Genomic DNA, 26,091 nt, shown 5'->3' on the forward strand with positions numbered 1-26,091 from the left:
ATCCCCCCCAAAACCCACTCAACCTATTCATTTATGTATTTTTTTAAGTCAATTTCTGCCTATGCCTGACTCTGAAATATACACATCTATATATGTGTATATATAGCGTAGATGAGCTGAACAAAAGGGATTCTGGGACATTTTGTTCTTGTGGTGCATTCCTATTGGCATAAACATTAAACCATTTAAATAATTTGCAAACATTTGTTTGCTTTCATCTGTTTTTTAAGCTCTATTAATTTCATTTAGTCATCAAATGCAGACTTGAGCTTAGTTTGTAGGCACTGGTTAATCAAATGTGATATTCTCACTTGTGTGCCTGCAGTTGTGTGCCAGAGACAACCATCTGCTTCTGCCTCAGGTGTCTGGCCTGGTTTAACTTTTGCCCTATATTCAAGGAAATTTATATGCAGATTAATTCTTATGTAACAGCACAGCGCTGTGAACTGAAATGGGATTCGCTTCAGTATAGCGCAGAGCTAATTCGTATAGAAACAACCTTTCTAATTAAGAAACGGGACACTGATAGTTGCTGCATAGTTGCTGTAGTGTCATAGTTGATATGGAAAAATAAATATGCATGCAGTGTTACTTTACTATTATTTATATTATCTATTACTTAAAGTATTATTAATATTTTTTAGATTTCTAGTTTTCAGTTTAATCTAAGATACATTTTTAGAAAATTTTGTTGTGTGCTTTTGTCAGTTGTATTATGTGTAAGTTAGCTTTGATATATTTTAGAACTTCAACTTATTTATTTCAGTTAGTTGCCAAGGCAACATTTCAAATGTTTTGAATTTTTATTATAACTTTACAGTTTATGCACATGTCAGATGCAGTATAACAGTACATCCATACTGCATATTTTGCACTATTTTTTACCAGTTAAGGTAGTTTGAAAATCACATTAATAGTGCATTGTTCCTTGAAATATTTAATTTGAATTAATTAGTTAATATCAAGTCATCCAATTTAATATTAAGTATGCATGATCTTTTTTTCTGTATTCTTCCTCTTCCTGTTTCCAGCATACATAATTTCACCCCCAAGGTGGGCGAGAAAGATACCCAGAGGGCCATTCGCCAGGCCTTCGATGTCTGGCAGACAGTGACCCCTCTGACCTTTCAGGAAGTGGCCTATTCGGAGATCAAGAACGAGGGTAAAGAGGCAGACATAATGATCTTCTTTGCCTCTGGTTTCCATGGTGACAGTTCCCCTTTTGATGGAGAGGGAGGTTTTTTAGCTCATGCTTATTTCCCCGGTCCCGGAATTGGCGGAGACACACACTTTGACTCTGATGAGCCCTGGACGTTAGGAAATGCAAATCACGACGGTAAGTGTCTCTTAATAGCAAACACTAAAGAATGAACTGGTGTGATGTAATTTCGAACAATTTCTTGCCAAAGCAAACTTTTCTGGAGAACTTTCCTCCAGCTGGTAAACACCTTTGAACTCCCATTGGTTCGTGGCGATTACGTAATAGGTGGGTGTGGCTCTGAGGCTCCGCCTTCTTTGAGGTTCATCTGTTCAGTCCTTTGAGGTCAGACGCGAGTAAAACATGAACACACTGAAGAGCTGCATTGTAGTGAAGTGACACTGGCATTGTTTTTTCAGTGTCAAATACTATAAAGCTGCTTGCATTAAAGCAGTATATTGCATAAAGTGCTGTATAAATAAACGTGACTTGAATGGAGTGCTGAATGGCAGAGCTGGTTCAAACATATCCTCATCGCTACGATCAGATGCTTTCTTAACTGGTGTTTTCTCACCGCTGGCATGTTTGTTGTGCGTTTATTTTGTTACTGAGAGGAAAGCGCGCAGCACATATTTACGTATAGATCTAAATGGCACGCTCAGCAGCATGGATAGCATTGGGATGTTAGCTAACAGTATATTGCTGCAAAAGATATTTCCAACTTCATTTTATCCCTAAATGAAGAATGAAAAAGAGAGTATACTGGAGCCTTTAGTGTTACTTACCAACATTATGTTTTGATCTAATCAAATATATAGAATGGCTGACCTGACATGTCTGGTCTAATAATCTCCGACATTATTTTAATTAACTTTTTTGCAGACAAATTAAAGGTGCTACAACAGTTGCAAAATGAGACTGTTATAGTTTATTATTTATATTTAATATTTAATTTTATATTCTGTTTTGTAATTTTTTTGTGGCTCTATTTAATGATTAGTTTATGTGTAGGCTATTTATGTGTTTTATTTACTTAGTAGGGAAACGTTAGATTATTAATCAGGATAGAATGGATGAATTTTCTCGAATTTTCTGCAGCTGTAGATGAATAGATCAGTCAGATGCGTAGAGGCGAATCTTCTCGCGTGGTAAACTGGAGCAGTGAGCTGAGGAGCATCAGTACATACCACAGGGGAAACATAAGGAAAACACAGAGCATTGCAACATTGCGTTCTTTCTTCTGTGCCTGCGTGCTGCATATTTGCTGTGTTATCTTTGTCTGGGTGCTGCAATGTCAGCAGTTCAAGTACACGCTTTATAGACCACAGAATCTGTACCTTGTTCACGTACACGCACTCATACACACACACACACACACACACGCACGCACATTGACTTCTTTACAGCTCTATTTCTCTATACACCATATCAACCCTAGTGAATACACATCAAAAGTAACCAGTTTTCAACAAACAGTAGATGTATTTATCTTCAGCGGCTGATGTAGATTTTATATTTCATTTATTCACAATAACACTCCTTTACAGAACACAAAATCTATTTCTTTTCAAAGAGACGGAGAATGAAATAGACTGTTAAATTGGATTGGAAGAGAGTGTGAGGGTTGATAAAGGAGAAATGCTTTGGCCAAGAGAACCTCTAAGAAAGGGGAAGCAGTGTGTAAAAAAAGACGCTTTGTGAGCCATCTGATACTTGTAGCACCCATAGACGCCAACCAACAGATCAGGCTATTTCTGTGATTTGAGTGATATGGTGTCACGTCCCTTCCGTGTTTCCAAAGATCTGAACATGTCAATCTCGACTGAGTCATGTTCTGGTGATGGCGTACACTCGCATCACATGTTTAAGATGTTCTTTTATAGGATTCTGGGTACAAACAGCATTTTTCACATGACTACATAAGTTCAAAGATATTACCGTGAAGTGTAGACATAGCGTAAATTGATGTAAACTCATACGGACAAAAAATATATTTTTTCATATATATTTTTACATGTTTACATATTACAAATAAAGTAGCCAAAATACATTCCTTATATATCTTTTTTTTATTTATTTAAAATGTACAGTTTTAGTCTTAGTATATATTATATATATATTTATACAAATATTCTTGAAGTTCTTTAAGGGCCAGATTTACTAACAAACTCTCTCTCTGTCAGGATTTACTAAAGACACGCAGAGAGAAATCAGCGCTGAAAAGGCGTGGACAGTTATTTTTGCGGCTGACCTTATTGCATATGCATTTAGTTTCTCTGTAAGACGCAAAATTTACGGGAGGAGAGTATTTCAATAAATCACGTAACGCGATTTACTAAGGTTTATTTACTGGTATTTGCACCACAATTTACATCCCCAAAAAAGCTTGTCTTAAACCATTTTGCACCTGTGTTGTCAGTAGATCACCCGCACCTGATTATCAGCGGCTCTGCTTCTTTGCAACCCTACGTTAATCTGCACTGCTCTTGGCAGACTGTGTTGGTCATTATGGAAATAATGTGTTCTTTAATGTGCATATTGACAGTAGATCACACGCAGAACTTTCCACTCTCATCTGTGCTTTCATGGGATTGCGCTCTCATGCTAATTTGCCCTGTTTAGTAAATCTGGCCCTAAGTATTTTGTCATACATTTTGGCATTTGAAGGTGTAAACAAAATACATTTTCACACTGTTTTACAGCATATATTTGAATATATTATTTTGGCTAGAAATATGTGTTGGTTTTGCAATATGCGAATGCGAACCCATCAGTTCCTCTCTAAACTAATAACCAAATGCATTGCACCTGGTTTTGAAAGACCGTAGAATTTGGTTTTCACACCTTTTACAGAAACTGACACTGATTATTGATTTAATTTGCATATGCAATTTCCCAGGTGCATTATACTGTACCATACAGTGAAAGTGAATGATGCTGTTAAGCTCCAGAAGTGACAAAAAAAAAGCAGGTATCCCAAGTGTGTTGAACTATGGGTGAACTATTCCCTTAATGATAGAATGAACACATTTATTCTCTGCTGATTCAGTGTTTGATGAACTTCTATGGGAGCTCTTATTTAGACTGTATTAAATAAAATGCACATTAAATATGCAGAGCTTAGGCTTTGCATTGGTAATTCAGTACATGCCATACTGCTATATGTTTTCATCTAATATCAAATTCTGATTAGTAATGATTCAAAGATGCATTTGACCTTTAACCTTTATCTTTCAGGCAATGACCTTTTCCTGGTGGCCGTACACGAATTGGGACACGCATTAGGTCTGGAACATTCCAATGACCCCAGTGCAATCATGGCCCCCTTCTATCAATACATGGACACGCACAACTTCAAACTGCCTCTAGATGACCTTCAGGGGATCCAGAAAATCTACGGTACAATTAGGATCTCTATTAGCTCATTTTTAAGCAAGGATATAGATTATACTTGAATTGCCATGGAAGGCTGACTAAACTTTGTTCTTCTGCAGGAATTCCCACAGCCATGCTGGAGCCCACTCGACCTCTTCCTACTCTACCTGCGCGACGCACACACTCCACCTCTGAGAGAAAACACGACCGGCAGTCTCGCCCCGCTCGCCCGCCCTCTGGAGATCGCCCCTTCTCTCCTGGCAATGGAAAACCCAACATCTGCGATGGCAACTTCAACACGGTGGCCTTCTTTCGCCGGGAGATGTTTGTTTTTAAGGTGAATTGCATCGGTTCCCTTTTTTATCATTAATAAATTACAATAAAATTACCATAATACAGATCATTTTTGTCAAATTTGGTAGTATCAAAAATTGTAATTCCTTATACAAGGTATTAACAAATTATTCAGTATAAGAAAAATGCATTTGTTAACATGCAATATGTTGACGCACAATATATCTGTATTATATCTGGAAATAATTATCTATTAATCTATATCTATTAATCTAAAATCATTCATTTATATATTAATTATTTTATTTAGACATAATAATATAGTATTTTAATTAAGATAATTGATCAGTTATTAGGCATACTGTAAAAAAATTATTGGCTTATCAGTATTGGACATATATTTAATCGATCCTAATAATCTTTTATTCATCACAGGATCGCTGGTTCTGGCGTTTGCGCAACAACAAAGTTCAGGAAGGCTATCCCATGTTGATAGACCAGTTCTGGAAGGGTTTACCTTCTCGCATTGATGCTGCTTATGAGAGATCAGATGGCAAATTTGTGTTCTTCAAAGGTAAGATTTATTATATTAGTTGTCATGACTTTAAATCGAAGAATATCCAAACAATCATTAAAGGGGGGGTGAAATGCTCATTTTCACTCAATCACTTAATCTTGAGTACATATAGAGTAATATTGCATCCTTCATATCTCCAAAAAGTATTTTGTTTTATTATATTAATAACAGAAAGATAGACTGTACCGAGTCTTTCCGGAAAAAAACGAGCGGCTGGAGGCGGGCCCTGTGGGCGAAGCTTAGCTGTGCTAACGCGCCGAGCTAGTGACAACACACAGAGACATTTGTTCAGTTCAACAGTTTTACTCACCGTCCGGTTCCAACGCACGACCGCGAAACTTTATCATTGCGACTGCTCGATCCTTAAGCATTAGACGATCTGCAAATCCGTGGATCTGGGCTTTGTTTATAAAACAATCATCGTCGAAATGCAGGGAACAAACAGTCTTACACAACTCCGTTTATGCTCAGGAAAACAAACTCCATCCACGGGTTCCTTAACGCTGGGTTCTTTGGGAATCTGTGCAGGGTTGTCTTGCCCTGGCAACCAAAAACCCACTTCTTTGGTGACACTGACTTCCAAAAGCCGGGCAGGGCGCTTTGATGGCGAACTGCTTTCACTCTCTTGCTCTGGTCTAAGAGTGTGCGCGCGGCCGCGATCTTACCGGAGAAGTGCCCTTAGGACCCATATAAGGAAATTCCGTTACATCTGACGTCACACATACCCATACTCGAAAAAAACTTTCCGAAACTTGTGACAAACCGGAAGGAGTATTTTTGGAACAAAAATACTCCTTCAAACGTACAACTTAGTTTTTGAAACTTTGTCCATGTTTAGCATGGGAATCCAACTCTTTACCAGTGTAAAAAACTCAGTATGCATGAAATAGCATTTCACCCCCCCTTTAACAAAACTAATAAGTGATTATTGCTTGATATAATATGTGCAGCCTCAGGCTAGTTTTAAAAGCTCTGATTGTTTTATAACATCTTTTGTAATAACTGCAAATTATGATACCAAATACATCCTGAAGTCTTAATAAAAAGCTCTGTATTGAAGTACCTGAATATGGCCTAGATAATAAAGTGAAGCCATATGCATTAAACATCTGTTGCTCTGTTTGGATCAGTTTCAGCTCAAATCAATGTATTTTGCTCAGGCTGACTAATTCCTTTTATGTTGCTTTTTAATACAAGCATAGGTACACTGAGTTAGATAATGCTGTTAGATTGAGGGTTGATCTCAGGAAAGGTCTGTATTTATCCATAGTGTTTATCCTCCACTGAGCCTGACAGCCGTAGTGAATCTGTTCAGTACTTTATTATTCTTTCAGTTCTCTCGAACGAACTCTCTCTATCTCGCCGTCCTCTCCCCCTCTCTTTCTCATTAAATTAGCCCGGTGCAGTCTTGCTGCGCAACGAGAGGCTGGGTGAGATATTTATAGCCCGAGTCTCCTGTTCTGTGATGTTTCATGAGAAAACAAGCTTGCAGGATGCCTTATGGTTATCTCAGAGAATGCACATCAGTATTAATAGATAAAGGGGCTATTAACTACAGTCCTGCTGGCATTTCAGCATCTGAACTGCACACAATACAGTTTACTGAGCTGAAATAATGCCGCATTTAAAATAAGCCATTGTCATTTTTTCAGTGCAAATGCTGTACATCTCCTTTTTGTGTAGGTTAGGCTCATTTTAGGCTGCGGGTTATTTTCAAAATTCAGTGCACAACCACAATTAATGTTGCAAGCAAAAACAAAAAAAAAACATGCTTTACAATACAGTCTCATTTGTTAAAATTAATGTAAAATAGTTGGTGGCTGTATTAAAGCACAACCACTTAATACAAATACGACAACGAACAATGAACCGACAACCAAACTAAGGGTACGTTTACACGTCAATGATGTACTAAAAACGGAAATGTTTTTTTCAAGTACCGTTCACACGAATCTGCGAAAACGACTAAAAACGTTGTATTCCGCAGCCAGGCCACTAGTTGGCGATGTCTCGGATAAAGAAACACTACGCTCCTATAGACTGAGTACGCATGCACATGACGTCACCGTTTTCACGAATTCGCATTTTTGTTGTTTACATGAAAACGATAACGTTTTCGTTTTCAAAAACTTGAACTTTGATGCCCGTTTTTAAAACCTTGCATTTTCAGTCTCCCCAAACGCCTTTGTCGTGTGAATGAACGGCCAAAATGCATAAAAAAGTTTCCAGTTTTTAGTTAAAAACGGTGTCGTGGTGCATTGACTAAAGTTAACAAATACAACTTTTGATTTCAACTCTTTCCCCACCAGCATTTTTGATCATTTTCACAAAAGTTTCATGGCACAGAATATTTTGTTATAAGAATATCTGAACATTCAATATATTAAAAGAACAGACCCTCTGCTTTTAAAAAAAAAAAAGAAAGAAATATTCTAGCTTAATGCATTTTTTTTTTTTTTTATCAATGTGGGTAATTTTAATTTAAAAAGACACATTTTGAGCAAAAAGCTGAGAAAATTGCATTTTTTATCAAAGACTACGTCTGGAAACCTTATTGTAAAGTGTTATCAGTTTAATTAAATAATGATCCAGTGTTGGAGAAGATTTGGATAACTGGACATATATCCAAACATACGGTGTAGATAAGCATATTTTTGGTGTTATGCAATAACAATTCAATATAGCTAATTTAATTTTGACCTCATCTAACACAGCCTCTTGTTTTGACTCTAGGGGATAAATACTGGGTCTTCAAGGAGGTTACAGCAGAGCCCGGGTACCCTCACAGCCTGGTAGAGTTGGGCAACTGTCTGCCCCGCGATGGCATCGACACAGCCTTACGTTGGGAACCCGTGGGCAAAACGTACTTCTTTAAGGGTGACCAGTACTGGCGTTATAACGAGGAGAAGCGTACAGCTGACCCAGGCTACCCCAAACCAATCAGTGTCTGGAAGGGCATCCCTGATGCACCGCAAGGAGCCTTTGTCAGTCGTGAAGGATGTAAGTCATCGAGGTTCCAATATCCAATCAATATTTAATGTGGCAATCAGCCATGTGGTCAGTGGGCATTTTATCTGACTGCTTCGCTCCGGTTTGAGAATTTAAAGTAGGATTAGCTTCGGTCTTGAGTGTGTAGTAGGGGGTCTAATCTGTTGTGCAATGCATTATAATCAGGGAAGCTTGGATAGCTGTCATTGCACTGAAAGCAGATTTAAAAAGCCAATAAATGCACGCCTGAAACCGCATGTTCAATATTAATGCATTGTCGCTTGGAAACCGTAAACATGAATGATATTACTTGGAGGAAGAATAGTGCATTTAACCATTTATTAAGTGTTGGTTTACTTTATCATCATCTGTTCCTTCTATTTTGACACCGTGTTCATCTTACGTAGCATGCTTCGGTATTTTAGTTGGTAATAGTAATATATGCGCTGAGGTCTAGTGTTGCGCTCATCCTTGTAGAGTAATTGATTAGTGTTTGTTTGGCGCAGTCACTGCAATATTGTGGTGTTGACAGAGAGTGTTTTAGCTCTGACTCATCCTCAGTGGTGATCGGATAGCAGGTCTGGATTGGCACAGGGGCCGGGAGAAAAGGCAGACACAACTTTTGGGTATTAAAATTCAGTCTCAATCGATGCATGATTACAAGTATAGTAAAATGGCATCTGTTCGTAGCTAGATGCAATATTATATTATGTTATGGTAGAGAGCTAATTTAATGGTGTCAGATGGCTCAGAAGTTTTAATGCAGGGAACATTGGAAATCATTGGAAGGTACTATGGAAAGAGGGAAAGTGCTTTAATTCTTTAAAAGTGGTACTATAACTGGGCAAGATAGCCAAGAAACAGTTTATATGCCTTTGATGGCATTCAGTATGTATGCCAATATTAATGTATTTGCTCTGAAGATGCTTAAAGATGCTGTTCCCCCCCCAACCAAACATGGTTGCTCAGTAGCTTGAAAATGCTTAGAAATGAAATACAGTACATATCATGTTGTCCACTCGAAATGGACAAAAGGGAGCATTTTCTTTAAAAGTTTTAAGCATTTTATTTATATGCACCAATATATTAATAAACAGTAGTATTTTAATATTTATATTTAAAATGTTTTTTATAAAAAAAAATGTAAAATTCCATTTTACATTAATAAACATTTTTATCAATTGTTTTATAAAACCATGATAATATTCATATTTCATAATGTTGGATAATGTCGTATTACCAACAAAATAATATTGAATATATACCTAGAATATGAATAAAGTAGAAACATGTAAATAATCATAACCTAAATTATAGTTTAGCACTGTAGACACTAAAATGGGCGACTTTGGATGATGACCGAGAGTTGCCCAAATGATATTCTCACTTTTGCTGTTTTGGATTGATGTCAGTCTGGTCGAATGGTAAATACTCAAGTGTCATTCACTAGAGTCAAGTATTTCTGCTGTGGCTGCATAGAATTGCAGATTTCTCCTCCTTCTCTCTCTAGAGTATTATCCAGTGAAGGAATGATCATCTTTTCTGTGAGCCATGTCAAAACCTCCATCTCAACATGGAGCCTAGGGCCAGGCCTCAAGATAGAGAAGCCAAGAGGGTTATTTGGACTTTTTGGTCTGCCTGTAGCTCATGATTTTTCTGTCACTCAGATTTTGCAAGAGGGATTTGGCATGTTTTGCTCGGCAAGATAGCAAGTTAGAGAGGAAGGATGAGCACTTCATCAATCACACACTCAGGGGTTCCTGTCAAAAGCCTCCTCACTGTATTTACGTGTAGTTTTGGGTCTGTGCCCATCTGTGAGTGTTTGGGATGCATTTGTTTATGTGGCATTGGCAATCAAACTGACAACTCTCTGAGGGATTGTGTAACACTGGAACAACTTTTCGAAATACTGTGTCATTGAGTGTTCACAAGGACAGCTATTTATGTGATCATGAATATGAGCTTTCTGTAAAGGACATGCATTTCTGCCTACATGTAAATATTTGCTCGCATTGAATGGCTTTCTACCATTGATGTGATCATGTTTACAACTTTAGCTTGACAATTCATGATTCAAATTCTTTTTGTACAATAACTCGTTCTAATCGTGAATTTCCAGTCAGTAAACACTACGGAAATTATTACTAATAATTTACTAAATTAATTATCAAACTAACTATAATTAAGCAAACACTCTGGCTCTGTGGCATTTCAAAACATTTCCCACATTGTTTGAGCATCTCCACCAGTAGCATTCACTCAACCAATGGCGTGAGTTTGGGGGCGGGATTATCTGTTTATTGACCAATAGTAGATGAGTTCCGGTTATGGATATGTTCTGATATCTTATTTTGTTTCTCTTTGATTTTTCCTAGTTTATACGTACTTTTACAAGGGAAAGGATTACTGGAAGTTCGATAACCAGAAGTTAACGGTGGAGCCAGGCTACCCCAAATCAATCGTCAAAGACTGGATGGGCTGCGATCAGTCGGAAGTAGAAAAGAACAAGGACCGTCACCTTCCACACGATGATGTCGACATCATGGTCGCCATTAACGACGTACCCAGCACTGTAAACGCAATCGCTGTGGTCATCCCATGCATCCTCTCACTGTGCATTCTGGTCCTTGTATATACTATCTTCCAGTTCAAGAACAAAAACGTCCAACAGCACGTGACCTACTACAAACACCCCGTGCAGGAGTGGGTATGACGGACCGAGGGGCGCGATGGACCCCAAATGCTTGAGAACATAAGTGAGGGCTACAATGCTGAGGTTTGACCAGTGCCTGTTTTCTGAACAACCTTGTCCCAGAAAGGGAACAAAAGACAAGGCAAGGGAGTTTCCTCTTCCTTCCCACATAAGACAAAACTTTACAACAAATATTGCAATTTTTTTAGCATGAGCCCAACGGACAAACCCTCTGGGGATTGAACATGTGAAGTTATGCCCTGGCCTTACGCTAACCAGGTGAAGTCTTGACGGTTGAGGAACCATCACTTCAGCTTTGACCGAAACCATCACTTTCTCTTCTCTGGGAGAGTAAGAAGAATGGCAGATTTGCGAAACGCCAGCAAATCCTTGTTTCGTTCTCAGCATAAACTTGTACATGAATTTCAAGAATTATCAAAGAAATTAAATGAGCAAAACGACAAAAAATGACTTGAAAACCATGTAGGTAGAAAGGCCATAGAAAAGAATACCAAGGAATTCTTGCAGTCTTTTTCATTTATGGGGAGGTTCTCCGCGAGCACTCCTCGAAGACTGCAACATGTTTTTAAGGGAGGTTAGGTGGCATTTTTAAATTAATTAGCTTCATAACATCAATCTGAATGTTTGTTTGCATTTTTCCCCCTTTTCTCTGCTGCCTACCCATTTTCACAGAGTAGGATGAACGATTTTTAAGAACTAGGGCAGTCTTAACAACTCCTCCCACTTGCTTCTGTACTCTATTCCTTTTCTTCTTATGCTGTATTTATCAGTTGGCAACAAAAGATCATTTCTTTTTGATCAGACAGCACTTGCATTATGTCTTTATAGAAGAGTAATTTTGTGTCATAACAGGCACAATTTGGTTGTTTAGGATTATGCCTATTTCTTACAATCTCTATATTATATTTTGCTTTAATTAGTAATGTTTCCCACCATCTTGTACCTTGTTACCATTTCACCAAGTGTAATATTTGAAACACTGGTGCCAGGCAGGAACATGAACAATGAACAGATCTGAATATGAAATAGCTTTGTTCCCATTGCCTCCAGGAGATGATCTCTCAACGGTTTATCCGTCCTCTTCGAATGAACGTAATATGCTGTATGTCTTGCGTTGAAGTGACTTCAATTTCATGTGTTCGGTGTGGATTGTCTAACACTTAGCTAAAAAATGTCTGTCGGGTGCTTTTATTGGTTCGACTGTGCTATTTAACAGTTAAGTGTGTCTGTACCATATTAACACATCATCTCGTGCTCATCTGCTGTGTGATTGGATAGAATACATTACACATTTGAAGGAGCTGAGATGTAATTGATGTTTTTAGAATTTCAAATGGAACTTTTTTGGATTAACCTGACAAAGCTTCGGGCGTATATATATTAAAGGTTTGTAGCATCCTAATCACAATATTAAGATGGTAGATTTGGCGAGACTCCCTATAAGGCTTCACTTGGCACATGGTTTATCATTTGATATTGGAGTTTTGCTGATATTTTTGCCTTAACTCATTTAGGTTGCATGTAATGAAATCCTTTTATTTTTCTCTGTGGAAAGAGCATTTTTAGCTACAAAAAGCCACTTTTTGTTAACTCCGCAGAGAATAGTGTACATATTGTATTCACAGTTCAATGGAGCATGGATCTGCAACAGAAACTACCTGGCATCTACTTTTAGGTTTCTAATGTGTCTCCACCAATGGTTTGAGCATCTATACGAGCGTTACCATATTTTTACACTGGGCTGGCTTTATAGGCATGGTGTTTGTAACATTACGTCACTTTTGTAGTTGCCACATATACATCTGCCCAAACGATCGACCACTTGGAGATCATCTAATTTTGTAATACATTTCAACCAACATGAATGTTTTCTGAATAGTCCTGCTGTCTGTTGATGGCTTTGTGGGTATGAGAAAATTAGTTGTGTCTTCCAAAGTAACATTTCACCCTCTTTTGTGTGGTCTGTAAAGCTTTTGAGCCTTCTTTAAAGGGGAACCATCACGCAACCACTGATTTAAAAGACAAAATAGAGCAAACTGTCAGTGCATAAAGAAAAAACTTGAGAACTATACATGTAATACATGATACCATGGTACTTTTTTGTTAGAAGAATGCTTGGTATAATGATTGATTATGGGATGTTTTAGAACATGGTGGAAAAAAAATTATATTTAGTCTGGTGTTCTGGTCGAATTAGCTCAATGCAGTAGTACTGTGGAGGGGTTACGTGACCCCTTTAAGACATTGTGCCTTGTCTTTAAGTCTGCTATGGCACACTGAACACTGCTCATTTACATTGATTTCCACCTCATTATTTCAACAGTGGATACATGAATACATCCCTTGATATATTATTCAATGCCTTTACTAAGTGAAAACAATGCATATTTTTGTGGCCCTCCTTCTCGTATATCATTTTTTTTGATCTGTTGTGCGAGCAGCTTGATCGTGGGTAGAGAAGTGGCATGAAACTAGAGCAGATTTTACATGTTTGTGCCCACTTGGGAAAGACTCAATGTTATTGTCTCTCAGATAAGCATTTTTATTAGTCAGCTCTGAATCTAGAGCACCTGTTCGCAACAACAAGCAATGTGACCGTGAAGTGATCTAATGTTTCGGGTACAGGAAGTACTGGGTGGGAGTATTTTTAATGGAACACACTGTGCATCACCAATTGTCTTCCTCAACTTTCAATCCATCTGATGAGCTGGTGTTGATATAAGAGACAGCAAGACCACTTGCTCTAATAAGCCATGAACTGAATTTGACAATGTGGCACAATAGTGTGTTCCAGTTCCAGACTTAAGAGGTTTTATGTGTTTATTATGTATGACTGACATCTTATATAGCAGTTCAGATGCTTCAAAAGAGTTTTAAAGTAGGTTCTTTATCAATATGAGGATGTCTTGAGATGGAAGAAAACTCTTGTGGAAAGGCAGGTTTAAGTACTCTGAGTAGATTGGGATCAAAATGTCAAATTCAAATTTATTTATAGAGTAATGGATAAACTCTTACACATGGTCACGTCGTGCATCTTGATCATTCATATTGCAATCCACAAGTTTTTCCGCAAATCCGACTATGAATCTATTTCTGAAACACAATATTGTTTACTGTACAATCTATTCGCCCGATTTGGGAATTAACATCAGAGTTTTGTGGTTGCTTGTTTGTGTGCAATCCCAAACATCTGTATGCTGCCGTAATTCAAATTGGGATGACTACAGATGTGCCCTGAAGACCCAGATGCATTTTTGCTATATCGCATCTACTATGCCATTCAAAACATCTCCAGAATATAGGTCTCAAATGCCTTTTAGAAGGCATTAACAAAAATGCATGACATGACCAAGTGTCTCAGAATAAGGTCTGCAGGCATTTTTATCTTTTAATCTGCACTATTATCACTTAAGGATTGGATTGGGAAACAAAACAGGACATTTCGGTTACGAACCATGCCATTTCATGAAGAATTGTGAAGCGAACAGAGCACTGCGCAAGCCCGTATTATTATGTGTATATATTAACACAGTGAACATTTAGCAATGTCAGAAGTGAAACGTTTAACAGAACTAAAGTGTATTTATCAAAGGTGGATATCTTTAGAAATGGTTGTCGTACGGTCACGTGAAAGGTTTGTAAAGATAGAGGCTTATCATATAAAAAAAGCTATTTATTTATCATTAAAGGAGACATAAGGGTATTCTACACATTTTCATTTGAAATAAAGGTGAAGCCATGCCTATAACCACATTAGTTGCACAGAAAAATCAATAAATACAGAACTGTACAGGGAGATACATAAATAGGAATTCTCTGGTAATTTGCCTCTTTTTAATGGGTATGATCGTGGCTTTGGACAACAGTCACTTTAAACCCGAGCTGCTGTTGCCTTTTGTTTTTTATGGTCCTTTTATGAGACTAACAATAGGACAAACATATCAGAGGTAGTCAAGGAACCAACTGTATTTACGCTTTTTAATTACAGAGGCTTAATTTTAATGAAGATTTTATCTGAGATAGCTTTAACCTTTTTTTTTGTTTTTATTATTCTTTTTTTTGACTGACCATGGGGGAATTTACTGTATATAACTGGTTCTTTTTTCCCTTTGACAAGAATTTAAGAGTGAACATATCACTCAGTGGTTTAAATAAATTCAGATTCTGTCCTTGGAATTTTGATATTTTCTGATTTACAGGTCAAATGTCGCTGTCTGCTCAGCTTCGTCCGGGTTTTAATGGTCATGTAAATACAAAGATTTACTGAAACTTTTCAGACCTTTTGTATTTTTCTTTCACTCTAACGGTAGCCTATGATTTCACATTGTCATGCATAATGTTGATTATTAATAATGAGAGTGATTGCTTTACTAATATTAGATATGATTTTTAAGTTTTATTTCTTGAATCCTGTTTTTAAATCCTTTGAACAATGAGTCGTTTTTATTTACGGTTTCAGTCTACAGTTTTACACTGTGTATCTAATATCACCATGTTCAAAGAAATGTCAATAAAAGAAAATAACATAAATGTGTTTGGTGCTTTCTGGATGGATGCTTTACAATATATAACGATGAAATTTATGACATTTGTACATACACATTTCATTAGTGCAAGTTGATATCAACTACATAATACATGCTTTTGATACAATGCAATCAGTACATAAGTGCACAGATGTCGAGAAGAACAGGTTGTGTTTATACAAACATGAGCCAAAACTTTATCTGTGATATCTTCAAGCACACTGCATGACATTAAAGTCATAAATGGCATCAAACCCATTTAAACAGCACTGCAACCCCAGCGCCTCCATGTCTTCTGTTGTCCCACACTGAATCTGGCACTCATTCATGGACGAAACGATTAATATAGTTGGTCTCTGGTCTTTAGTACCAGTTAGTGCAGGATATCATGAAGCTCATGTCGTCTACCTTTCTGGTGCCTATTCGGCATTGAGGCAGGCCGGTGTCTGGATCCAGATGATCCCGGGGCTCAGGACCAGTATCAGTTTGGATACTGGATGAAGATGTTTCACCTTGGAATGGCAGATTGCCTGGATTCCTCTGTTGCTGGTCAGCATCTGAACTGGTACTTTGATCCGACCCCATTTCCTTAAAATAAATTAGACTTAGATTAGCTTACATATTTTGCATTCACAGTTGCAAAAATATATTTAATTGATTGTTATTTAGATAAGTTCTACAGTATCAATCCAATACTGTACCATGTTATACCATCCTACTGTATAACATATGGTACTCTAATGTACTTAAAATAATACCATTGTAGATCTAAATGAAAAAAAATGGTTGCATAATGGTTTATTTTTCAGATATCTTTAATAATTCATAAGAAATTTGTATGATAATCTTCAGAAGCTGCCTCACAAAACTGTTTGCAGGATTCGGTGAGGCAGGAACTCAAAAGAGAGACATTATCTCTCTCTAACTCAGCAATGTATTGAAGACACTGCAAAAACTGCATACGAAGCAAGCACTTAGGGAGTGTTTGTCACCGTGACTGAGACAAAAACAGATCAATAGTGTGTTAACGAGCCAAGGCACGGCAAAACTTTACCCCACTCAGCCTCCAACCACTGGAATCTAGCGTTTTTTCACAGCTCCGATTAGCTCGCGATGTTTGTTTCCAGGCAGAAAACGCGGGGTGGACGTCGAGGGTCACGGGCGCGCGCTGCTGCAGTGACGTTTCGCAGGTGGTCAGCTAATGGAAGTGTCAACAAAAACGACGTCACACTGAAACTCAATAGTGATTGGCTTACAAATGCACATAGCTAGGAGAGGTGTGTCCTGTTGCTATGCAGGTTTGTAGTGGATGATAAAAACAACATGGCTCGCCATGTCTCAGCCATTTGGAAAACAACTGGTTATAGAGATATAAATGTGCTAATCTAAAATGACATGAGAATATATTTTATTTAATTAATTAATTTATTATAGTGCTGTTAAATTGAATAAGGCATGGCAAAAGTGACTTGTTAAATTCGTCAAGTATTTGTAGTATTTGTAAATTTTTATTTTTTGTTAATGAAATTAATTCCTTGTTTTTAAAATATTTATCTTCATTTTATTTTGATTGTATGTTGAACAATGCTATTATATTTTTTTTTTATAAAAACACTTTCAATAAAAAATATACTTATCCACAATATACAATACCACAATACACATATATGTATCAGTACACTAAACATTTACAATTTAAAAAGCCATTCAAATTCATTCATTTTACAAGGTATTTGTGTGATTCAGATTATTATATGGCTTTATTAATTTTATTATGATATTTTAATTTGCGCAATTGAATTATTTCTTATATTGCATCATTATTATTTTAATTATTATTTAAAAGTACTCAGTAAAAATAAGACTTCGCAACCTATCAAAATGTAATCAAATCACATTACTTTTATTTTATTTTTTAGGTATGTACAGAGGGATATAAATGGATATAAATGCTGAGTCTAATTCAATACAAAAAGCCCTTTTTATCACGAATATAAATCTTTTGTTGTTCAAGAAATAAGGACTCTAACTTAATACACTTGAGAATAAAAACAAAGGCAGCAGTGTTTCTCATGACAACATGGGTTTATCGTATCACATTCATAGATCACGTACCGTAACGCGTTGACGTCACGTCACGTCAGCACGACAGGGAAGTGAATTGAACACGTGGTTTACGGCTTTCCACGCTTCTCCACAGTGACAATCGGTAAATATAAGATTACCGTTGCAATTGTCTTGAGTTTTATTGTAAAGTCATTACATTTAGCATGTAATATGTATTGTTAACCTGTGTTGGCATTTGAGGTCACATAATTGGTAGCGTTTAATGCCTGGAGAAGTTGAAATAACTAAATTTAGCCGACTGCTAACTAGTTACCTCGACTAGTAACTGTTGGCTTAACTTACTGTTTTAATTAAAGTTACGTACAACGTGTTTAACCCGCAGGTTTAGCTAAGAATTACTTTATTTAATGTTGGTGCCCCAGATACCTATATGTAACGTTAAAGTACGATCAAAAATCTTTTTAAATAAAGAAAAAAAGTTTAACCCGCTGTTGAGCCTAAAATAGCCTTTCGCTTTTTAGTACTATGATTGTTATTCATTATAATAATTTTCTGTTGAAATATGTTTGTTTCTATTCTGGATCAAAAACTCGTTGTAGAAAAAGTACAATGAAAGCAAGAAATCCAAATAAACAACAGGCATGTATAGAACTTCCCAATGTCAACTTGCCAGACAATCTTATGTAAATGTGTGTGTGTTTGTGTGTCAACTAATTTATATATTACTGTATATATCCAGACCATGTTAAAAATGTTTGTTTTATTATCATGTTTTTTTTTTCAGTAATATTTAGGATATTATTATTATTATTATTATTATTATCTTAATATAAATGTTTCTCTTCAGGTTCAGACAGCTTTGACCAGTCCCATAGCAGCAAAATGGCAGTTCGTGCGGCATTTGAAAAGAATAATGAGATTGGATGCTTCGCCAAGCTCACAAACACATATTGCTTGGTAGCGATTGGCGGTTCAGAAAACTTTTACAGGTAAGTCATAAATTATATTATAAATTAAGAGACCACTGCAAAATTAGCTAAATTTTCTGGGTTTAAAGGGTTAGTTCAACCAAAAATGAAAATTCTGTCAGTAATTACTCACCTTCATGTTGTTCCAACCCCGTAAGACTTTCGTTCATCTTCGGAACACAAATTAAGATATTTTTTGATTAAATCTGAGAGCTGGATCACTCCTCCATAGGCTGCAAGGTAATTTCATTCTGCCTGTCCAGAAAAGTTAGTAAAAACATTGTTAAAATAGTGCCTACAGTGGCAATATTAATGTTTTAAAGGGTTAGTTCACCCAAAAATCTAAATTCTGTCATAACCCCCATCTCGTTCCAAACCTGTAAGACTTTACTTCATCTTTGAAACACAAATAAAGATATTTTTGATGAAATCTGAGAGATTTCTGTCCCTCCATTGACAGCTACGCAACTACCACTTTGACGCTTCAAAAAGTTCATAAATTGTAAAACTAATCCATATGAATTGTGCGGTGTAGTCCAAATTTTCTAAAGAGACTCGATCGTTTTATATGATGAACAGATTGAATTTAGGCTTTTATTCACATATAAACATTGATCAACTCACACATCAGTTGTGGTAAACCGAAGCTCTAGCTTGTTCGCTTGATGTGCGAGAACCAATGAGGTTCATTCTCGTGTGTAGTATTGTGGTGTTTAAAAATGAATATAAACTAGTTTTCTTTTCATTATTCGAGGTCTGAAAAAATGATGTAAGCCCGTCTAAATCGGTCCAATGGTGATATCTGATAAAACGGGTGAAGGTCTCTGCGCATTACTGTCTTTCCTCTCACGCAACACAACAAGATTAAATGACATTTTCTCATATGTATTACCTCGTTATTTCATCTGACTCCATGAATGAAAAAGGTTTTAATGATATCCAAGCATCATTAAATGTGAGCGAATGTTTGATTATTCCTTTTAACTCTTTACTTATATTTTACCCATTCATATTAGGAAGCTATGTCGCTCTGAGGTCCTCACACCTTCTGCTTAACGCGGGTCTCATGATCACAAGCTCGTCAGTTTTGGTCACCAAACAGAGGTAATTTGCTATATACCTGAGATTAGTCGTATTCACGCTTGCACAATCAAAGATACTTTTGTATAACCCCCGTGATTACACTTGAAATTAAAGTAACGTTTACTTCAGTAGAGGTATGGCCACTATTACAGATATAAGCCGACCAACATTACTTCTCTTATAATAGCTCTGGGTTGGCCATGCCGTGGTTTCCCACGTACACTTATCTAAAGTAACATTAAATTAAAACATAGGTAAGACACACCCATATTTAGATTGGTCAAGCAGCATTTTTGCTGTTCTAAACGGAAATTCACTTCTTGTCTTTGCAAACCACGTGCACTTAAATTAGTGCCAAATATTTGTTGTCACTAAATCTGACGCAAAACTTGCGGTAACATACAAATCTGTTTAATATACTTAGGAAAACAATTTCAGAGTCAGTCGGAATAAAATCAAATGTAACAATTTATTATGTCAGGTAAATGTATCATGCCAATTTCATAATCAGTTCAAAGATAATAAATACACAACATCAAATGCTCTGGAATGAAGAGAGAAGATGCGAACCTGATATTATGAAGTACATGATGCGGGGTGTCTTGCATACACTCAGCATCATGGGCTGATTTGAATTACAAATCGCCCTGAGCCTCTTGTTGCATTTCTTTATATAGACAGAAACTTCTTTCACATGGAAACATTTGCTAACAATGATTTATACCTTTTGGGAGCAGGATGCCATTTGCCTGGAAGACACACCCTCCTCTGTGTGCAAGTTACAGTGAGGAAAATAAGTATTTGAACACCCTGCTATTTTGCAAGTTCTCCCACTTAGAAATCATGGAGGGGTCTGAAATTGTCATCGTAGGTGCATGTCCACTGTGAGAGACATAATCTAAAAAGAAAATCCAGAAATCACAATGTATGATTTTTTAACTATTTATTTGTATGATACAGCTGCAAATAAGTATTTGAACACCTGAGAAAATCAATGTTAATATTTGGTACAGTAGCCTTTGTTTGCAATTACAGAGGTCAAACGTTTCCTGTAGTTTTTCACCAGGTTTGCACACACTGCAGGAGGGATTTTGGCCCACTCCTCCACACAGATCTTCTCTAGATCAGTCAGGTTTCTGGGCTGTCGCTGAGAAACACGGAGTTTGAGCTCCCTCCAAAGATTCTCTATTGGGTTTAGGTCTGGAGACTGGCTAGGCCACGCCAGAACCTTGATATGCTTCTTACAGAGCCACTCCTTGGTTATCCTGGCTGTGTGCTTCGGGTCATTGTCATGTTGGAAGACCCACCCTCGACCCATCTTCAATGCTCTAACTGAGGGAAGGAGGTTGTTCCCCAAAATCTCGCAATACATGGCCCCCGGTCATCCTCTCCTTAATACAGTGCAGTCGCCCTGTCCCATGTGCAGAAAAACACCCCCAAAGCATGATGCTACCACCCCCATGCTTCACAGTAGGGATGGGGTTCTTGGGATGGTACTCATCATTCTTCTTCCTCCAAACACGTTTAGTGGAATTATGACCAAAAAGTTCTATTTTGGTCTCATCTGACCACATGACTTTCTCCCATGACTCCTCTGGATCATCCAAATGGTCATTGGCAAACTTAAGACGGGCCTTGACATGTGCTGGTTTAAGCAGGGGAACCTTCCGTGCCATGCATGATTTCAAACCATGACGTCTTAGCGTATTACCAACAGTAACCTTGGAAACGGTGGTCCCAGCTCTTTTCAGGTCATTGACCAGCTCCTCCTGTGTAGTTCTGGGCTGATTTCTCACCTTTCTTAGGATCATTGAGACCCCACGAGGTGAGATCTTGCATGGAGCCCCAGTCCGAGGGAGATTGACAGTCATGTTTAGCTTCTTCCATTTTCTAATGATTGCTCCAACAGTGGACCTTTCCCCATAGCCCTTTCCAGCCTTGTGGAGGTGTACAATTTTGTCTCTAGTGTCTTCGGACAGCTCTTTGGTCTTGGCCATGTTAGTAGTTGGATTCTTACTGATTGTATGGGGTGGACAGGTGTCTTTATGCAGCTAACAACCTCAAACAGGTGCATCTAATTTAGGTTAATAAATGGAGTGGAGGTGGACATTTTAAAGGCAGACTAACAGGTCTTTGAGGGTCAGAATTCTAGCTGATAGACAGGTGTTCAAATACTTATTTGCAGCTGTATCATACAAATAAAGTAAAAAAATCATATATTGTGATTTCTGGATTTTTTTTTTTTTAGATTATGTCTCTCACAGTGGACATGCACCTACGATGACAATTTCAGACCCCTCCATGATTTCCAAGTGGGAGAACTTGCAAAATAGCAGGGTGTTCAAATACTTATTTTCCTCATTGTATCTCTAAACTCTTAAGAACTTTATTACCTTTTGTTTTACTTCTGTGGAGAATGAGACCTTTGTACCAGTCGCACTGAGACATTTCAAATGATACCAAACATGTATAATACTGTATGATAATTATTCACATTAAACCATATAGATTTTTGGGTGAATATCTGGTAATCTCAGCGTGAGAGAGAGATGAGGTGTGGGAGGTTATTGACTCGGGGATGCTAGTTCAAATGTTAATTTCGAGAAAGGTCCTTTGTCTTCTCTGGGAGTGGGTCGTTCCTCAACCAGACTGCCTGTCATTTTCTAATTTCTCAATTCTTACAATGACATCTTTTTTTGTTATTTTGACCAGTTGTCATTTTCTGCCAATAAATGCTCTAAATGACTGCTTGTTGCTTGACATTTGGAAGAAATGTTGTCAATAATTTATAGAATAAAACTAAATTGTTCACTTGATTCAGAGAAACCTCTAATTTTGCAATGGTCTTTCCAGAGATATGCCTTCATTAGAGTCGCTTCAGAGTCCGTCATCACTTCTTTTCCGAAACACTTTTGGTTTTTCCCCACAGTGTCTTTGAAGGTGAACTGTCAGAAACGATACCTGTTGTTCATGCTTCTATAGCAGGATGTCGAATCATTGGCAGAATGTGTGTGGGTAAGAGCATTTATCTAATCCAATTTATTTTATGTTTGTATACATTTATGCAGGATTAACACCATTTATTTGTTATGTTGATTAAAATACAAGAACACGCGTGTCCGTAAATAATGTAGCCTTTCTAAAATTCAATCTAGGTCAGATTAGGTATTTTTTCTGTCCTCATACTTGATGTATAATAAATGTTGTGTGTGTCTGTCTGGGGATGCTCTTCCATAGGAAATCGTCACGGTCTCTTGGTGCCCAACAACACGACAGATCAAGAGTTACAGCACATTAGGAACTGCCTGCCAGATTCCGTGCGGATTCAGAGAGTAGAAGAGCGTCTTTCTGCGCTGGGGAACGTCATCGCTTGTAACGACTATGTTGCTCTTGTTCATCCTGACCTAGACAGAGTAAGAACATCCCTAATGGAAGACTGCATGAAATCAGAGCTTTCTCAAAACCCTAAATGGTCTTTATGGGTCTAAATTAGGGCTGCACGATATTTAAGAAAAATGCGATAGGCCTCTGTGATAACTCATTAAATAATGCGATAGTCGATATGCGATACGATAATGCTTAAAGTGTGTAAAATAAACTATTTTTAAAATTATACAACTTACATGTGTTTTTCACATTCTTTTTGAGACAAGAAAACATCCCTACAACTTGAAAAACGCGAACAGCAGTGTTTTACTGTAGCATAAGTGTTATTTTAATATGTGTAAACCACAGGTTTTAGGGTTTCAGGAAGGCCTACATTAGGTTTATTTAACAACAGAAACTGAATAATCAAATATAAACCTAAAACACAGCTTAGTTTTGTCTGTATGAATTAAATGTATATATAGACTGATTCTTATTAAAGCTACAAAAGTTATTCAGCCAAGAGAAGTGAGTGATTTTTGTCTTCATCTTTTGTTCATGACCCCAGTTATTGCAAGCCGCTACGTTATGCATATCGCGATATATACATTTGCGATATTTCGATCATTTCGATATATTGTGCAGCCCTAGTCTAAATGATTTCTCAACACTTTATATTTCTCTAAAAAGCCTGTAAAATGAAGCTCCATGAAGAAATCAGACCGTTTTGGTTTGCGCCACAAAGTTGGTGTTTTTTTGTATTAAGTTTTGGGCATTATTGTCCTCAGGAAACAGAAGAGATTCTTGCAGACACTCTAAAGGTGGAAGTGTTCCGGCAGACGATTGCAGAGCAGGTGCTTGTGGGTAGTTACTGCACCTTCAGTAACCAGGGAGGCCTCGTCCACCCCAAAACCTCCATAGAAGATCAAGATGAACTCTCGTCACTCCTGCAAGTGCCTTTAGTGGTGAGTGACTCTTCTGTCACATCTGAGAATCATATTGACTTGATGAAATTCTTCTGCACAGTTGTTATATATTATACTTTTGTATATTATACAAAAGCATGGGGTCGGTAAGAGTTTTTAAATATTTGTATTTAGCAAAGATGCATTAAATTGATCAAAAATGACTGTAAAGACATTTACGATGTTACAGAATATTTCTATTTAAAGGTATAGTGGAGGATTTTCCCGAATTTTAGAAAAGAACCACCCTCTCCACTTTTTGAAAAAATGCACATGCGCAACACCCTACCTGCTCCCGAGAGGGAACGCCTATTAAACGTGTGCACGAGCTAATCATAGCTTACATTAACTTTACTAGCAGTGATTTTAAATGGATTTCTCCAAATAGCATGCCAAACTTTACCTGTCAAGTAGAAACTTCGTGACTGAGGCATCAGTGGGAAGCCCAACCTGTGTTTTGAGCGCACGCCATCGTGTGAATTGTGTGCACAAGCACGTACGACGGCCTTACGTAAACATATCACCAGAATGATTGACACTTAGGAGGACCAATAGTCTTGATGATCCACCTGGAAAAAGACAATCCTCCGCTATACCTTTAAAATAAAAGCTGTTTTTTTTCAAACTTTTCATTCACACAGAATCAAGTAACAAATATATTAAGTAGCACAACTGTTTTCAACATTAATAATAATAATAATAAGAAATGTTTCTTCAGCTCTAAATCAGCATATTAGAATGATTTCTGAAGGATCATGTGACTGAAAATGGTGAAATGATGCTGAAAATGATCAAAATAGAAAAGTTAAATTTGCAATGTTTTTGCTGTATTTCTGATTAAATAAATGCAGCCTTGGTGATTGTTTCAAAAACATTAAAAAAATTTTTACCGACCCCAAACTTTTGAATAGAAGAGTAATCAATGGTGTTTGCTAAGACGAGCATCAGTATTATTTCCTATGCTTAGCTTTTGTACATCAGTATTTATCTATAAATGTATTTGAAATTACTTTAATGATTTTTGTAGACTACTAGGGACACAACTATTCACTATATCATCAAACCCTAGACTGAAGTAGCTGTTGTATTTTGGTGGAAACCCTCATGGCTGTATGCAAGAGTTCTGCTGGCTAATTTCATTTCATTTCATTTATTTATTTATTCACAAAATACCAAAAGTATAATAATGCAGTCATTGGAACAAAATCAAATAGGTATAGTGAATGGGTCCCCCAAAGAAGCTAGATAAGCTTATGGGTGGGGGCCCGTAATTTTACAAGAGAAAAGTAGTACGGTAAAGGTACATGATCACAACCTGGTACCAATTGATAAACGTGTTGTTGTTTCCTCTCTCAAGGCTGGAACGGTCAATCGTGGTAGTGAGGTGATCGCTGCTGGTATGGTGGTGAACGACTGGTGTGCTTTCTGTGGACTGGACACCACGAGCACTGAGCTGTCCGTCATCGAGAGCGTCTTCAGATTGAGTGAAACGCAGCCCAGCGCCATCGCAACTACTATGAGAGACTCGCTCATCGACAGGTATGTGATGACAACTTCACATGAGGCTTCTCAGTCCAGAGGGAAGTACACATGGGATAAAATATTTATAAAATGAGCTGATTTTATGCAAAAGACTAATATCTCAAAGTTTGATCTCGTTTCAAGGCAGACTAAACCTCATTATTCCTTTTTTTTCCCAGTCTCACATAAAACGGTTTTGGATATTTGCGGGAAGATGCCTGAGTGGACCTGGAAGTCGACATTAGATGGTTTGAAGGCTGATTATGTCTCCCTTCAGGGAGAAGCGCACTCTTGGCTTCATACCATGAGGAAACATGTTGTCATTGTAATATTCACGTATGAATTGCCTGTCGCACTCGTTTTTTGTAAAATGCCAAAACAAAAAATACCTTGTTAGATGGCTGCTTTTATCTGAATTTGTCACTTCAAATAAAAGACCACATTCTTTAA

The 26,091-nt window shown here is 37.3% G+C and overlaps 2 protein-coding genes and 1 long non-coding RNA gene across 3 annotated transcripts in view; 2 read left to right on the plus strand and 1 right to left on the minus strand.

Moving 5' to 3' along the window:
- Positions 1-12,545, plus strand: part of mmp24 (matrix metallopeptidase 24) — a 29,127-nt gene extending 16,582 nt beyond the window's left edge. The window contains exons 4-9 of the mRNA XM_079882789.1: positions 1,032-1,336; positions 4,436-4,597; positions 4,693-4,910; positions 5,303-5,441; positions 8,178-8,444; positions 10,808-12,545. Of these exons, the coding sequence (XP_079738915.1) occupies positions 1,032-1,336; positions 4,436-4,597; positions 4,693-4,910; positions 5,303-5,441; positions 8,178-8,444; positions 10,808-11,145 (1,429 nt within the window). The 3' untranslated portion in view covers positions 11,146-12,545. The remainder of the gene's footprint in view (positions 1-1,031; positions 1,337-4,435; positions 4,598-4,692; positions 4,911-5,302; positions 5,442-8,177; positions 8,445-10,807) is intronic.
- Positions 12,546-15,206: 2,661 nt separating this feature from the next.
- LOC307165299 lies at positions 15,207-16,864 on the minus strand. The gene is made up of 3 exons (XR_013822455.1): positions 16,726-16,864; positions 16,080-16,259; positions 15,207-15,991 (listed from the first exon to the last, which is right to left on the minus strand). It is a non-coding gene; the product is annotated as an uncharacterized lncRNA (long non-coding RNA).
- A 930-nt stretch (positions 16,865-17,794) lies between these two features.
- eif6 (eukaryotic translation initiation factor 6) lies at positions 17,795-26,035 on the plus strand. Its single transcript, XM_079883124.1, has 7 exons — positions 17,795-17,880; positions 18,586-18,727; positions 22,719-22,804; positions 23,027-23,202; positions 23,944-24,120; positions 25,478-25,659; positions 25,821-26,035. Exons 2-7 carry the CDS (start codon positions 18,621-18,623, stop codon positions 25,828-25,830), a joined length of 738 nt encoding a protein of 245 aa, XP_079739250.1. The 5' UTR covers positions 17,795-17,880; positions 18,586-18,620; the 3' UTR covers positions 25,831-26,035.
- The last annotated feature ends 56 nt before the right edge of the window (positions 26,036-26,091 follow it).

The sequence above is a fragment of the Squalius cephalus genome, assembly GCF_949319135.1.
Source record: "Squalius cephalus genome assembly, chromosome: 10".
Classification (NCBI taxonomy): domain Eukaryota; kingdom Metazoa; phylum Chordata; class Actinopteri; order Cypriniformes; family Leuciscidae; genus Squalius; species Squalius cephalus.